General features: G+C 43.8%; 2 protein-coding genes across 5 annotated transcripts; one reads left to right on the top strand and one right to left on the bottom strand.

Moving 5' to 3' along the window:
• The first annotated feature begins 195 nt into the window (after nucleotides 1-195).
• Nucleotides 196-11322, top strand: shc3 (SHC (Src homology 2 domain containing) transforming protein 3). 4 transcript variants are annotated; one of them, XM_088391220.1, is made up of 14 exons: nucleotides 196-292; nucleotides 1104-1323; nucleotides 2442-3320; nucleotides 5140-5210; nucleotides 5635-5698; nucleotides 6994-7113; nucleotides 7212-7265; nucleotides 7345-7396; nucleotides 7695-7824; nucleotides 7974-8121; nucleotides 8197-8290; nucleotides 8365-8550; nucleotides 8611-8918; nucleotides 9031-11322. In XM_088391220.1, the coding sequence occupies exons 3-14, from the start codon at nucleotides 2775-2777 to the stop codon at nucleotides 9157-9159; spliced, it is 1902 nt and encodes a 633-aa protein (XP_088247346.1). In that variant the 5' UTR covers nucleotides 196-292; nucleotides 1104-1323; nucleotides 2442-2774; the 3' UTR covers nucleotides 9160-11322. The 4 variants fall into 4 exon arrangements, with proteins under 4 accessions (XP_088247346.1, XP_088247344.1, XP_088247345.1 ...); XM_088391218.1 differs by having other exon boundaries at nucleotides 2268-3320; XM_088391219.1 differs by having other exon boundaries at nucleotides 1439-3320.
• s1pr3b (sphingosine-1-phosphate receptor 3b) lies at nucleotides 10255-14402 on the bottom strand. The gene is made up of 2 exons (XM_088391223.1): nucleotides 14272-14402; nucleotides 10255-14115 (listed from the first exon to the last, which is right to left on the bottom strand). Exon 2 carries the CDS (start codon nucleotides 14081-14083, stop codon nucleotides 12929-12931), a length of 1155 nt encoding a protein of 384 aa, XP_088247349.1. The 5' UTR covers nucleotides 14084-14115; nucleotides 14272-14402; the 3' UTR covers nucleotides 10255-12928.
• Nucleotides 14403-14849: the final 447 nt, after the last annotated feature.

The following is a 14849-nucleotide window of genomic DNA, read 5'->3' as shown; positions in this document are numbered from 1 at the left end:
CTTCCTGCCTATAATTTATTTTTTATCTTATATTTACCAATTCCTATTTAATTGACCCTAACGAAAAGCTACCATTTCGATTATTTTTGGCTTTTAAGTATTTTTTTCTCCTCACATTTAATCTTGTAACTACAGGTAAATGCAATCGTATATACTACATTTCAAAACAATTTTGAACAAAGGGCAAAATCGGGAAAGAGACACCTTTTTGTTTTGACTCAAACTGACTTTTGATTGGTTAATTATTGTCACATGTCCGTGAGTGGTCAATGGCTGCTTCGTGCCCGAATAGGTGAGTACAGCACCGCTAATCTTTTTAATTGTTTGGTCTGTACATATATTTATCTCAACTTTATGGATTATAAAATCACATGGGAATATATGTGTGTAATAATTTTATTTTGGTAGAACATTATATGTGTATTTGACTCACAACGGTCATGACGTACTTTGTGAAGCTGATCATGGCGTAGATCAGAGACTCCATAAACGTGGAACGTTGAATTTTGAGGTTAAGTAATCAAAACCAAATATTTTTTTCTTGAAGAGGTAATGCATTTATTTACATGTATTTGTTTACGTAGAAAAATCACCCTACCATTGAGTATAGCCTCCCCCTTTGTGTTGTAGGTGAGCAAGAATCAATCCCAAAAGTCATTACATACAGAAAAACACTTGCATTCACACCTATAGACATTTTGGAGTCTTAAATAACCATAATATATTTTGGGAAGTATGAAAGCAACATAGAAACGCCACCGAGATTCAAACCCAGAACCTCTTGACTGCTCACCAAAAAAAAAAAAAAAAATGCAATAAAGATAAATATAGTCACATCTAATTAAAAAATCCACAGCAGCACACGCTCTTGTCCTCCCCCACACACTGTAGATTCTTAATTAAATGCTCTCGAATGTTGAATTGAAAACAGTGAGCTAATAAGAATGGTTACAGGCAAGATCATTTCGGAAGAAGAAGTGGGTGCAGTTCTACTGTTGTGTATGGCATGGATGTTTTTCTTTACATTCATGATTCAAACTTATTTGAAAAAATGAACATATGCAATCTGATGTTTTGAAGTTAATATTGTTTTGCTTTTATAGAGAGAAATAAGACCGGTCCTCACCTGCCCTGGCTGGGAATGGTTTCTCCCACTATCCTGCAAGCCTTCCCTGAATGAGTCATCCAGCCAAGCTCTCATTGGACGGGAGCGCGCCGTCCCGAGGGATTGCCTTGCAGTAACGGCGGCGCGACAGCAGCAGCGGCAGCGGCGGCAGCAGCAACAGCGGCGGAGCGGCCTTGCTTCCATTCACAGAAACATTGGTATGCCAACCTGCTATTTCATTCACAGCCAGGACTATGAACATTGCCTTTTGTCCCTTCCAGTCCTCTTTCTTTTTTTGCTCTTAAATTAGACCCCCCCTCCCTTTTGTTTCAGAGGGGAGAAGGCAGTTTTTTTTTCTGCCTTCTATATTTGCCATGTTGGGGAGGGAGACTGCAGTGCGAAATGCAGCAGAGTGAGCGAGAGCGGAAGCTGCTCATGAATGAGCGTCGCTCTCTCCCGTTCTAGAAGGCGAGAGGACATTTTTTTACATGAATGGTCTGTGTTTGTGTATGTGCGCTTCCTTTCCTGCTGCCACGGTGAGCGCAGATGCTTCATCATCACCGGCAGTGGTGCGGCGGAGACTGTCCTTTGCGCTTTTTTTTTTCCCTCTCCCTCTCTTCATTGACTCATCCTCGTGTTGAGGAAAATGACGTCCATAGCGGATTTATTTGGGTTGTATCACCCTCATTGCTTTAGTTGCCTTGTTTGAGCTCCTAGCGCTCAATTTCAGATTTAAGATTATGATGGGGATCCACGTTTGATTTTAGTGATGGATTTTTTTAAGTGTTGACGAATGTAGTTTAGTCGAATTATGTTCTTTTTAATTGCGTTTTATGTACGTCCACTGAAGTGAGTGTATTATTAGCTGGAAAGCAGTTTAACTATCACCTCATAAGAAATATTTTTTTAAAATACAATATTTCATGATATTGCACAATTACGTTTTAGAATGAATTCAGACAATTCCCTATAGATGATCAAGCTACCTCACGTTATTCCATCCACATATAGATGTTTGGAAAAATAAATTGTTCACTAAATTAAAACTTGAGTACATTAAACAGCTGGAGGATTTTACTAACAGATTGTTTCTAGAGTGCTGTAAGTGGGAGATTTTTTTTTCTCCCTCTCCCCTCTGTGCCTCCCTCCCTCCCTCCAACAGGAAGTGATTTGCAGTGTTCAGCAAGCCTTTTGTTGAGAAGGTTTTCTCACATCAGTGAGTCATGCTCCAGCTCTGAGCCGGCAGCAGCTAGGCAGGAAGGCAGCAGCCAGCCAGTGCCATTCTGTCATCGTCACCTTCGCTGCAATTTGTGGATTTTTGCTTATTTTTTGGGAGTCTGAGAAATCGTTGTTGGAAGCAGCAGCGGCAGCTGAAGCATCACCAGTGGAAACCACCACAACAACAACCTCTCCATCCTCCTCTGCTTCGTTTCCATGGATTTGCGCCGTCTTTTTCTCTCTTGACTGCATTGAAGCGCCGGATTTTACCGATCGGGAAATCGAGAGAGGTGGCCTGCCGTTGCTCCGAAACGTTTGCCACCAGCGCCGACGTCTCCACCGTCGCCACGTCTGCTGCTGCTGCCATGTTACAGGAGAGGGTAATCATCGCGGCAAGGAGGCGGGCGGTGCGTGTCGCTTGAGGCGCCGTGAGAGAGAAGAGGCGAAGGGTATGCTTCACCGCACCAAATACAACCGCTTCAGGAATGAGTCGGTGACGTCTGTCGATGACATCGTCCACGGCCTGTCCATGAACCCCAAGGTGTCGGCCAGCCCCGAGACGCCTTACGCTCCCCCGGCTGACGACCAGCCCCCGGCCGCTCCCGGCGTTGCCGCCGCCGGCCACGACCACTCGGACGATGGCGGTACGCCCCTGTGCACCCTCATCAACAAGGTGTCCAACCTGAAGTTCAGCAACTCCAGCAGCTTGCTCGGCATCAAGGGGCTGCCCTCAGCAGTCAAGGACCTGGCAGTGGCCAAGCTGCAGGGTGGGGGCGCTTCGGTGACGAGCCCCGGCGCGGCGGCCGTAGGGGCGGCGGCCTGCCTGCCAACGCTGGAGCCTGCCACCGGCATGAGCAAGAAGAGCAGACCGGACGAGGTTCTACCCGCCGGAGAGGACTGGAACCCCGGCTGCGGTGGACCGGTGGGCAAACCTTTCAGAGGGTGGCTGCACTCCAGTGAGAAGATCTCCGGACCAGGAGTGACATATATTGTTAAGGTAGGTAGGTGGTGAATGTTGCTCATCCATTTTCTGGCTTGTTTGGCTGCTGAATATGAGGCGAAAAGCAGACTACACCCCGGATTGCTCACCAGTCATGACAAAAAAAAAATTCACCCTCAAATCCATCCATTCTCTATTTTGCCAGTCAGGTTTTGGTTTGCATGGCTAACAGGAGTTGAAATGGCAAAATAGAACATGATACAATATTTTTTGTAAAAAAGGGGCAAACATGACACACTAGTGTCAAATCAACTGAAAAAGAAAAACCATCCAATGAAATATTTTATGTGAATATGATGATATCACACCTAATAATTATCAATATCTGTTACAGATATATAGTTCAGATGTATCGTATTGGAAGAAATACATCACGGGCCTAAATTGTAGCCATTCAGTGGCAAAGCTTCACGAAGCACTACATTTCTAATGCGCCTGGTTGACTCATCATCAGCCACCATATCAGGAAAGCCTCTTGTAGAAGGTCATCTGTGGGTGATAGCTTCGCCCTCTGTGTAGTGCTTTCGTAACCATGCCGACATCTTTATTCCCCCGTGTGCTGTGGCAGTATTAGCTGAACAGCAGGGGTGAGGGGGGAAGAAAAAAAAAAAAAGATGCAGCGTCTTATGTCAACGGCAAGCATACATCATTTGGAAGAAACACACGTTGGCGCTGAGCTATGAATGTCATCATGCCGCCAATGAGTCACCGGCGGGACTGATGATGCCGATGTGTGAAGCGAATGCAAAATGTGATGTATGGTCTTTCTTTTTTTTTTCTTTTTTAAAATATAAACGTTTTTTCTTGTTTGAACAGGCAGCATAAGAGAACAAGTGACAAGTTGTCACACAAAGTGTCCGTGTGCTGCGCCGCGTTAACCGTATTAAGGCCAGTCAGCGTCAATAAATGCGTCTACCATTTTGGACTTTGGGTCCTGTGAGTTTAACGTCGCTTCAAATTAGCGTCACATGGTTGCCCCTTTCACCCATCATGTGCCATTAGTCCCAATGGACATTGATCTCCTTCACAACATGCACGTCAATGAATTATGGCAGACTTTCACAGCTCAGTACCCCAAATCAGGCCCGAACTTTAAAAAATACATCACGACTAGTCCTATCATGAGCGTATGGCAGATTATTTATTCTTTTAGTTGAGCATAAAATTGGCCTACGTCGTGTGTACCGATACCTCGAAATAAGTTGATACGATACCTGGTATTTTTATTATTGTTTTACCGATTTGTAAATGTGGGAAAAAGCGCTTTTGTTAGTAGTAATTGATCTTTTCAGTTTATGTAGATTAACAAAAATATTTTACTTTGTTTAACAAAAAAGACATGCAGACAAGCACACTTAAAACATATCCTCTTGCCGCCAATTCCTTAATGATCTTGTTTCCTTAGCTTTTGGCGAGGATAATGGCTAAATGAAGCGGCAAGGGGCGGAGGAAATTTTTTTGTTTTTTTTGTTTACAGACCTGACAATGAATGCAACGCTCATCATCAGCACAAAGTGTTCCCGGCTTGTGCTCTGTGTGAGTAGGTGGCTGCTAATGAAGAGGATTACAGGAGGATCTCATGAGGCGTAGTAACACGACAAAATTTGCTTTTCTCTCGATACTTTGTTCTCCATTTGGGCTGCAACTTTCTCTCAATCGTGGTTGTGTTCAATATAAAATGCAGTGGCTCCTCCTATAAAACAACTAAATAAGTAAACTGGGCGTTATTTCTTGTGCTGTGAGTCAGTTTTTACATCATTGTTGATGCTTTTGTTATGTCAAGTTTTGCTAACCCCTTTGTGTTACTTCTTTCCAGTATCTGGGTTGCATTGAAGTTCTTCGATCGATGAGATCTTTAGATTTCACCACACGATCTCAAATAACAAGGTGAGTCTATATTTTCATTTTAGAGCTTCACCTGTTACGGCTGGATGTTACGAGGCGTCACCGATGATAACGATTGGTTGCAATTAGAACCTTTTCAAGTCCTGCTTTGTTTTCACGCCGTGCCGTGGACGCCTCTATTTATATCGGTGCAACTATCGAACGGCAAGTTGACAGTGATTCGCTTTGTGCCATGTCTACTTTTCTGCTTCACTTGCATTGATGTCAGCCAGTTAGGCGGCGCACTCGTCGCCTCTCTGCTTTCGAGAATGTTCGCAAACATGGAAATTACATCCTCTGTCCTTGAAACTACGTTCTGTGACTTATTGACAATATTGTTGCAAATTTTTAGAATAATATTATTATTATTATTATGAGTACTACATGATATTCATATATTGATACGAATGTCTCTTGGACCCTCCAGGGAGGCTATCAGCTTGGTTTGTGAGGCTGTTCCAGGCACCAAAAGCGCTCTGCGGAAGCGAAAGGTATGTAGGCGGGCTAAAGGACAGCAAGGGTGCGGTAGGGGGGGTGCAGGTTTAAAGAGACAAATGAGGTACACAGTGAAAGGCAAGAAATGAGAGCGTGGGGAAGGCAAAAGGGAGGCAGCAAGGAGGAGGAAGCCAAAAGATATTGTATAGAGCATAGGTGTCAAACTCAAGGCCCAAGGGCCAGATATGGCCCCCCACCTAATTTTATGTGGCCTATGAAGACAAATTTTGCATCGACTTTGTGTCATTACGAATATTACAAATCGTCTTCACTTTAAAAAACAAAGAGACATTGCTTGCAATTTTGATTACCATTCGTTTTTTTTTAAATATTTGAACAGATTGTCCAAATCTTCTGATTTCAGGCAATTACAAGTAATAATAGTCTGTTTCCTCTAGTCCTTCGTGAAAGCAGACCAATTTATCTTTTGCGTTTGATCAAAGACATTTGCAAGCATCTACTTTTACTTTGGAAAACAATGATAATAATATTAATAATAGATAATATAAATAAAAAATAATAACAAATAAACAAACATAATTGGTTGATAAGCAGTAATAGAGGACAAAACTTTTTTTTAAATACACTAATGCAAAAAAAAATTTTATCTGATGATTCAATTAATCAGTGCAATAATCGATCAACTAATCGATTCTAAAAATGTTCGATAGTGACATCCGTGCTCGTGGACGGTAAACAGAAGCAGCGAGGTAGGCAAAAAGGGAGGCCGAGAGCATGGGAGGTAGTCACGTATGCAAATAAAATGTTGGCGGAGGGGAAGAAAAAAAAACATCATTATATATTCATTTAGAGTCTATTCATAGCATCACTTTTCCTGCGCGTCGTCTTCCTTCCATCCTTCCTGGCCGGAGACGGACAGATAACATGTCCTGTTAACGAGAGCAGGGAAATGATGAGACGCCTTCTGTACGTGCGTGTGTGTGTGTGTGTGTGCACACGCGTGTGGCATGCTGCCTCCCATGCTGCATTCACTGCACACGGCTCCTCAATGACTCACACAGCACACGCGCTTTCTACGCCGACCTGCATTCTGTAGTCCTCGTTCAAATGCCAGCGTAGACAAAAAAAAAAAACTTCCGTTCACGTTATTTGGGTCGTGGCCGAGAGGAATAACAAGCGCGCCGCAATGACGTCATCTGGAACGCTTTTGGCTAATTTTATCCACCCTTCTATTCATTCATATCAACAACAGTTCACAGTCGCTCGTCATTAGGCACAGCATGTTCCACCCCCCCACCCCCCTTCTAATTGTATTTTTATTTTGGGTCAGCCACCATCCAAAGCTCTGTCTAGCATCCTGGGGAAGAGCAATCTGCAGTTTGCCGGCATGTCGATCAACTTGAACATCTCCACCAGTAGCCTCAACCTAATGACGCCGGACTGCAAACAAGTAAGCCGGGAAATCGGTACAAGGTGCCAAGAATTAGGAACATCAGACGACATTCGTAGTCATTCATCTACACCTGCTGTGTTTGTTTTATTGTGCAGATCATAGCCAATCATCACATGCAGTCCATCTCCTTCGCATCCGGTGGCGACCCCGTAAGTATCACACACACACACATACGTGTGTCAAAATTGTTACAATACAAATCTTAGAACAATTTTGTTCATCTTTCAGGACACAACGGACTTTGTTGCCTATGTGGCAAAAGATCCTGTAAACAGAAGAGGTATGAATTAAGTCCTTTAGCTCTTGTGGTACGCTAATGATTTAATTAGTTAATTCTTGTCTTGGGTTCTCCATTAGCTGTCTCAATAACTCAAAGCCATTATGTGACTGTTTGGCCCAATCGGACTACCACAAATATAAAGATGCTAAATTTGATGCTAAGATGCTAAATTTGAAAGAATCATATTTGAAACGGATTATAGTAATATACAGGGCCAGTGCTGGTTCGGCGATGCCAGCGCGACATGGCTCACGGTGACCCAAAAGGCTTCATGTCGGACCCTGCTGTTTCTCCCTAGCGTGTCACATCCTGGAGTGTTCGGACGGGCTGGCCCAAGACGTCATCAGCACCATCGGCCAGGCCTTTGACCTTCGCTTCCAGCAGTACATGCAGTGTCCTTCCAGCAAGCCTTCCGCCACACATGACAGGTGAGTACCTTGAGTCTGTTCACACCTCCATCGGGACATGTCATTCAAAGGCAAATATGAAAATTTGGCATCAAATGTGTGTGTAAGAGATACAGTTCAAGTATATTCTAGTATGGGACAGGCTGATACAAGTATGTACTTGTCCACAGGGTGCTCAATGTGGAGGAGTTGCCGTGGACGGAGGAGGAGGAAGAGTCTGCAGAGCATCCATACTACAACAATATCCCTGGGAAGATGCCGCCCCCCGGAGGCTTCATCGACACACGGCTGACCAATCAGAACGCAGATGGAAGCCAGGTGCGTTACTTTGGAGAAGCCCAATGGCAGACCAACAGTTCCAAACATAGCAAAATGCAGATCTTCTACATTTAGATGGCCTCAAACTCTGTGGATCAGAACTATTACCAAGGGCGACATTGTGGGGAAAACTGGACAGAGGAGAGAAAGTCTACCTTCATACAACAAGGTAGTCATTTTTTTCCACATGTATTGTTTTAGCCATGCATTTCTACTTTAGCATGTATGACTGTTCCTCTCCAGGTTCCTTGGACATAAGCAGTGAAAGCAAAGGTCCGCCGACAAAAACAAACGAGATGCCCACGTACATGAACACCCAGCAGATCGACGAGCAGGTCTTGGCGGCGCTGCAGGCCGAGGCGGAGCATGTGACCAAGGGAATGGCAGCCGCGGCAAGGGAGAATCCGCTGACGGATCTCTTTGACATGAGTAAGTCCTTCATGGTCGCTCCGAAAAACTTGCAATTAAAAAAATTTTTTTTTTGTGTAGAACCCTTCGAGGACGCCATCCAGGCGCAGCCGCAAGCGCCCTCGCAGGTGTCATCGCTGCACAAGGCGACATCAGTGGACAACTCCAGCCCGCTGCTGGCGCGCTCCATCGCTTTCCGGGCGCAGGAGGAGCTGGAGGGCCAAGCGTGGTACCGCGGCAAGATGAGTCGGCGTGACGCCGAAAAGCTGCTGCATGACGACGGCGACTTCCTGGTGCGCAAGAGCGCCACCAACCCGGGCTCTTACGTGCTCACCGGCATGCACAACGGCATCGCCAAGCACCTGTTGCTGGTGGACCCTGAAGGCACGGTGAGCCTCACCAAAAAAAAAAAAAAAAATCATCTAGCCATTTTCTGTTACACCCTGCGCTGGTTGCTAGGCATTTATTGACAAAACTAAAATCCGTCTTTTTATTTTCAAGGTTCGGACGAAAGATCACGTGTTCGACAGCATCAGCCACCTGATTGGCCATCACCGTGACAACAACCTGCCAATCGTGTCAGCCGGGAGCGAACTGTGTCTGCTGCAGCCAGTCGTATGGAAGCAGTAATTGCGCCCCCATGTGGATACGGGAAGCTCTGAACTTTCCTTCCTGCTGTCTCAGAAACATGAAGCGTGAGGGAAGCTGCTACAAAAAAAGTTTTTAGCCCGGGTGACGCTGAAGAAAACAAAAGAATATTTATTATAGAACTGTTATTTTATCGTGACAACTGAAATGCTATATTTTTGCGAAGACACAGTATAGGACACCCACGATATATTGATTTGGTGTTTCAAACGATATGATACGATACGTTCTTGTAGTTTAGACAATTCAAACCTAGACGAGGTGCGGACCAGAGTATTTTAGAGTATGAGAGCTACAAATTTTACGTTTTGTCTGCCAAGCACAACCACATTTCTACTGAGAAACGAAACAAACCCGCCAGAGCCCCAAACTCAAGAGCTATTCATAAAGAAGGAAGACCTGAGTGAGTAAAAAAGACCAAAAATTGTTCTTTTTTTTTTCTCTTAATATTTTGTTGTTTTTCAGAGTGGCCCTAATATTCCTCCTTTTGTTGTCTCGCTGACTTCTAGAAATCGTAAAGTTGACGGCCTTTATCTTTGGCTTTTGTGTGCCAACACTGTAAAATAATCCCGCATTAATTCGCACGATTTGGGTTCTTTTGTACGTGTTAGTGATTGGTTTTGGGCTGGGGGGGGGCTTTGTTGACATTGTTTTGAACACTACTGTTTTAATGACCACACGTAAATAGTACAATCACAGCGACGTCATTTGCTTTGTCACCAAAGACACAGAAGTAAAAGAAGCAGGCCCTCCTCTAGGTGTCAGCAGTCTTTTTTACTTAGCCTCATTTCCTCACAATAGTAGCAACGACATCATTTCTCAGCCCGTTTATTAATAGCAAATGGATGCGTTCAAGTGCAGTCGAACCAAAATCAGCATGCGTTTTGATCAGTGGGTTTTGATGAGACCGATGCAATGTAATGCCTGTATTTTTGCTGCAAGAGAGCGTGTACAATGCATATTTGTCACATAACACAAACACTCAACAGAATTGAGCGGTGTCGGGGGAGGGGGGGGAAGAATCTTGGGCAAGTTTAGCGTAAGAATTTCGGAGCAAAATCGTCAAAGTTGGCCACTTTGCTTTATTGATCACTTTTTAATGCATATTTAAATGATTTACATTTGTGTTATTTTAAACAAAAAATAAATACAAATTATATGCAGGTGCATCTCCATAATGTAGAATAATTTGCCATTAAAACAAATATACAGTGGCTATAAATTGCCTGTTTAAATGTCAGGTTTTTATGATATGAATTTTTTTGTCATCTCGAAAACATGGCATTTAAAGTGTGTTGACTTTGTATCTGCTGTATATGTTTTAGACAAAAATATTAAGAAATAATTGTTTAGGAGGGTTTCGCCCTCTTTTCAAACTTATTAGTTTCCCATTACAGACTGGCCTGTTGTTTCTGTTCATTCTCTCCTTATTTTTTTTTTTATCCACTCCCATAGAAAGTGTGCAACTTTCAAACATGCTAATTCTGGAACAGAAAATCTCATTTTTTGTTTTGCTTTCTCAAATCATTTTCAAAGACATGGAAAACAATACAAAGATTTTTTTTAATATTAATAATTCATGGTAACTGACCTTGATATTGAAAGAGATGACCTAATCATGTTCTAATAATGAAAACTACACTACTTGAAATAGACAATTTGAGAGAGGGAAAAATTTAAAGTAAGAAATAAGAAACGAAAGGTAAATAATAGGAGAACTTTAGCGGGGATTTCTGTTGATGAAAATGTGCCTTTTCTTTGTACAAACTATTGGATGTGTTTTTTTTTTTCTTTTCCTTCTTCAAAGTGCAATAGGTGATGTTCAATATGGAGCATGCCTGTTCTCCACTTGTGGACCTCGTGTTTTGGCCCTGCTGCGTATTGCTGCTCGACACCTCCCTCCCTCCCTCACTTGTTATTATTGTTATTATATACCTGGAGTGTAAATTTAATCATTTTTTTCCCCCCATGCTATATAAGTAGAAACACAAGAGTTGACTATTTTTTGAATGGTAAATGGAGAAAGTGAGAGCAACGAGGACATAAAAACAAAAAGTCCAGATGTTTACAGATTTAATCTTTTGGTTGTATGGGTTTCACATTATTCTGTATGACTGTTGGCAATAAAACCGTGAATGTGTAGAATTTCGGCTTTCTAGTAGTATATTGTTTTAAAAAAAAGTTCATTTTACTTTAAAATTGCAATTTATGTTTATACTGATTTTATTTAAGTGAATATTTCCTGTACCATTTAATTTCTGCTACTTAGTTTGTTTTTAATATTGCACGCTTCAATGTTGATAATTTGTTGATTAATAGTTCTTTTTGTTACTTTTTTTAAGTTTTCAATTCTGTTAATAGCTGTAAATTTAGTCTCTTTTTATTTACATTAAATGTTTTATTGTATTTATGACCCTATTTAAATACATTATTTTATTCGATTGTATAATATACATTAATTTTATTTTATCTGGAAATATTTTCCATTTTTATCAGGCCCCTGACCCCCAATATTGTTTTCATGCACTTTTAATGTAACATCCTTAACCTTGAATATTTTTATTTTAACAGACCACATTGCAAGTGATGTGGAGTTTATTTTGAAGAGGATGACCCTGAGTGCATCGCAGGGACAGTTCATGACCTCCGCTGCCCACATGAGGTAACAGCCACAGTTTTACGCTTCACATCTATGTTAAAAAAAAAAATCATGCCTCTCAAAAGTGTAACTTCATGCTTTCAAAGGTAATTTCAAAGGTAATTTGATTTAATATAACAGTTTATCCATCCATTTACTTCCTTCAATAACCAGCAGGTGGCACCCTGGCATCATGTCTTTCATTACTGCAGCTCCTTTCATTCAGCATGTGATGCTGTTGAGCTGTGCAGTCGTAGTTAGTGCAGAAAGAATATAATAAATAGGTTGTGATCATTTCAAACAATCACGACAATAATGCTACATTAAGATTATTGGAAGATGCTGACATTGGTTCCTTTAAGTCTTATACATGTAAGACTGCGTTTACACGAGTTCTTAATGCAAGAGAGTCCCATTTAGTGTCTGTATCTGATTTGTGGAAAATGTTGGTTAATGGCAAAACGACAGACAAAACCAGATGTGACGTCATCATCCGGCAAAAACTTGTTCTGGCCGTGTACACTGCAGTATTTGATTCCGAGCTGATTTGAATCAATTAGCTTTATATCCGCCATTGATCCTGATTTGTATTTGACGTCCTGGGATCATTGTATGTGCTTTTCCTGCTACTTTTCAGTAGACTGTCTATATCTGATCAATCCTGTTTACACTACAGTCACATTCGCAACTATCTGATTCTGAATCTGATAAGGCCTGATTCAGGTCTGAGGTTCTGACATGCATACATGCATTTTCCCACTTCTGTTTGGTAAAACTGTTTACACTGCAAATGATTTGAATTCCCCTGGATTCTAAACCTAATTCTGATTGGATCAGAGAATGTCAGTCTGGTTGTTTTTTTTCTGAAGATAGAAATTGGAATTGAGTCTCTTTAAGCAAGTAGTGTGTATCATAAGATAGTTTCTATTGCAGTGGCCCAGAACCTTTTCTGGACTATTTCCAAAGGTCCCATTTCTAGACATTGCATTGTTTATCCTGATTTGGATAGGATGTGCCTCATAGTCAATATGTCTTTCAAGGAACTGAACGTTGTAGTCACTGAGTGGGTCAAATCCAGAGGTCATGGTGTCACGACCGCCCTTGCCTGGCCTCTCACTCGTTCCCGTCATTCTGGAGGAAGTTGTCAGCATCAGCACCGCTCGGCCCCGCAACCACCGACACTTTCCCGAGTTCAGAGTCCGCCTCCACATCCGGCCCCGCCTGCCTGCTGCCGTGCTGGTTGTGGTTGTTCTGGCTACTCCATGACTTGCTCCGGCTCCGACTAGCCTCCAGACATTGCCTGTTCCCGCTGCCCGGCGTCGATGTTTTGCCCCGATAGCAAAGGCAGCAAGCCAAGCCCAGGAAGGCCCGTCTCATCTCACGGCTGGCCAGCGTGTATATGACGGGATTCATGGCCGAATTGAGCACGGCCAACCCAATGAACCAGTCGGCTTTGTAAAGGATGGGGCAGCGGTGGCGCTGCTCGCAGGCCACGTCCACCAGGAGCAGCACAAAAATGGGCGTCCAGCAGGCGATGAAGACCCCCACCACGATAATGACGGTGCGTAGCAGCGACATGGCGTGCTCTGAATTGCTATGCTTGCTCACCTTGCGGCTACTGGACTTAACCAAGATGTAGATCCGTCCGTAAAGCACCGACATGGCCAGGAGCATCACCATGAAGACGGTGATGCAGAAAGCTACGTACTTCTTGGAGTACAGTGGCAGAACGGTGGAGCAGTCGGGGAGGTCGCCCAGGCAGTTCCATCCCAGGATGGGAAGCGCCCCAAAGGAGATGGCGATCAACCAGCACGTGCCGATGAGAAGGAAGACCCTGTAGTTCTTGTTGGAGTCATAAGGCCTCATTTTGATCATGGTCAGGTGGCGCTCGATGGCGATGGCCAGAAGGCTGAAGATGGAGGCGCCCAAAGCCACGAACATGCTGCCCTCGCGCACAAACCAAAGGGCGGGCGACAGGTGCAAGGTCCTGTCGCCGGACAGGAGCAGGTTGACCAGGTACGCCACGCCGGCAAGCATGTCGCACAGCGCCAGGTTGCCGATGAAATAGTACATGCGGTTGTGGAAGCGGTGGTTCCGCCAGATGGCCACCAACACCGTCAGGTTCTCGAGCACGATGAAGCCGCACACCACCAGGAACAGGAGCGTCTTAGTGTCTGGGGTCCCCACGCCGGCATTGGCGTCCACGCTGGGCCGGTGGTCCAGCTTGCCCGTGTAGTTGTAGTGCAGGTAGATGCGAGGATCAATCATTTTGAAGTCCGACGGGTTGGTTGCTCGTTCCTCTACGGGGAGGACACGCCAAAAGAAGTGATGCTTCCACTTGGATGCCTTTTTCCACTTCCTGTTTGCTCAATGCATGCAGCAAGCTTTGAAGGCTTGGCGTATGGCCGCGCAAGAGTGTAAATGAAAAACAGACACATGGAATCGAGCAGACTTACCAGGAGAACTTTGGAGGCTTCAGTCGATCCAAATATGAAGTGCAAACATTTAGCTTCAGTTCCACGTCCTGCAAATCAGAGTCCCCATAGACAAACTTCCCCAAGCTCCTCTTGCTCCGCACCGCGCACACCATCGTCAGCCTCTATTTTTTTCCCTCCTCCAAACTCAAGAGTTGACGTCGGCAGACTGGAAGTCACACCCATCTTCCCTGTGCCCTCCCTTCCTCATCCCCCACTTCTCTCCTCCCTCCTCCTCCTTTAGTACATACATTGTGGTTTGCTTTCATTTATCTTGTACTTACCCTCATATTCTGTCTACCATCAATTGCATGTTTTTTTTATATCTGTATCTCCACCAAATGCCTAATAGTCCTCATCCATCCATCCATCCATCCATCCATCCATCCATCCATCCATCCATCCATCCATCCATCCATCCATCCATCCATCCATCCATCCATCCATCCATCCATCCATCCATCCATCCATCCATCCATCCATCCATCCATCCATCCATCCATCCATCCATCCATCCATCCATCCATCCATCCATCCATCCATCCATCCATCCATCCATC

Source organism: Syngnathus floridae, chromosome 12, assembly GCF_059516105.1.
Source record: "Syngnathus floridae isolate MCC-2025c chromosome 12, RoL_Sflo_1.0, whole genome shotgun sequence".
NCBI lineage: Eukaryota > Metazoa > Chordata > Actinopteri > Syngnathiformes > Syngnathidae > Syngnathus > Syngnathus floridae.
This window is presented reverse-complemented; position numbering and strand designations above follow the sequence as displayed.

What these genes read in the sequence shown, in the direction of transcription:
- shc3 (XM_088391220.1), top strand. Translation starts at nt 2,775, where the DNA reads ATGCTTCACCGCACCAAATACAACCGCTTCAGGAATGAGTCGGTGACG. An exon ending in GAGTGACATATATTGTTAAG is followed by an intron (nt 3,321 to 5,139) that starts GTAGGTAGGTGG and finishes ACTTCTTTCCAG; the next exon opens with TATCTGGGTTGCATTGAAGT. An exon ending in GTCTACCTTCATACAACAAG is followed by an intron (nt 8,291 to 8,364) that starts GTAGTCATTTTT and finishes GTTCCTCTCCAG; the next exon opens with GTTCCTTGGACATAAGCAGT.
- s1pr3b (XM_088391223.1), bottom strand. Translation starts at nt 14,083, where the DNA reads ATGATTGATCCTCGCATCTACCTGCACTACAACTACACGGGCAAGCTG.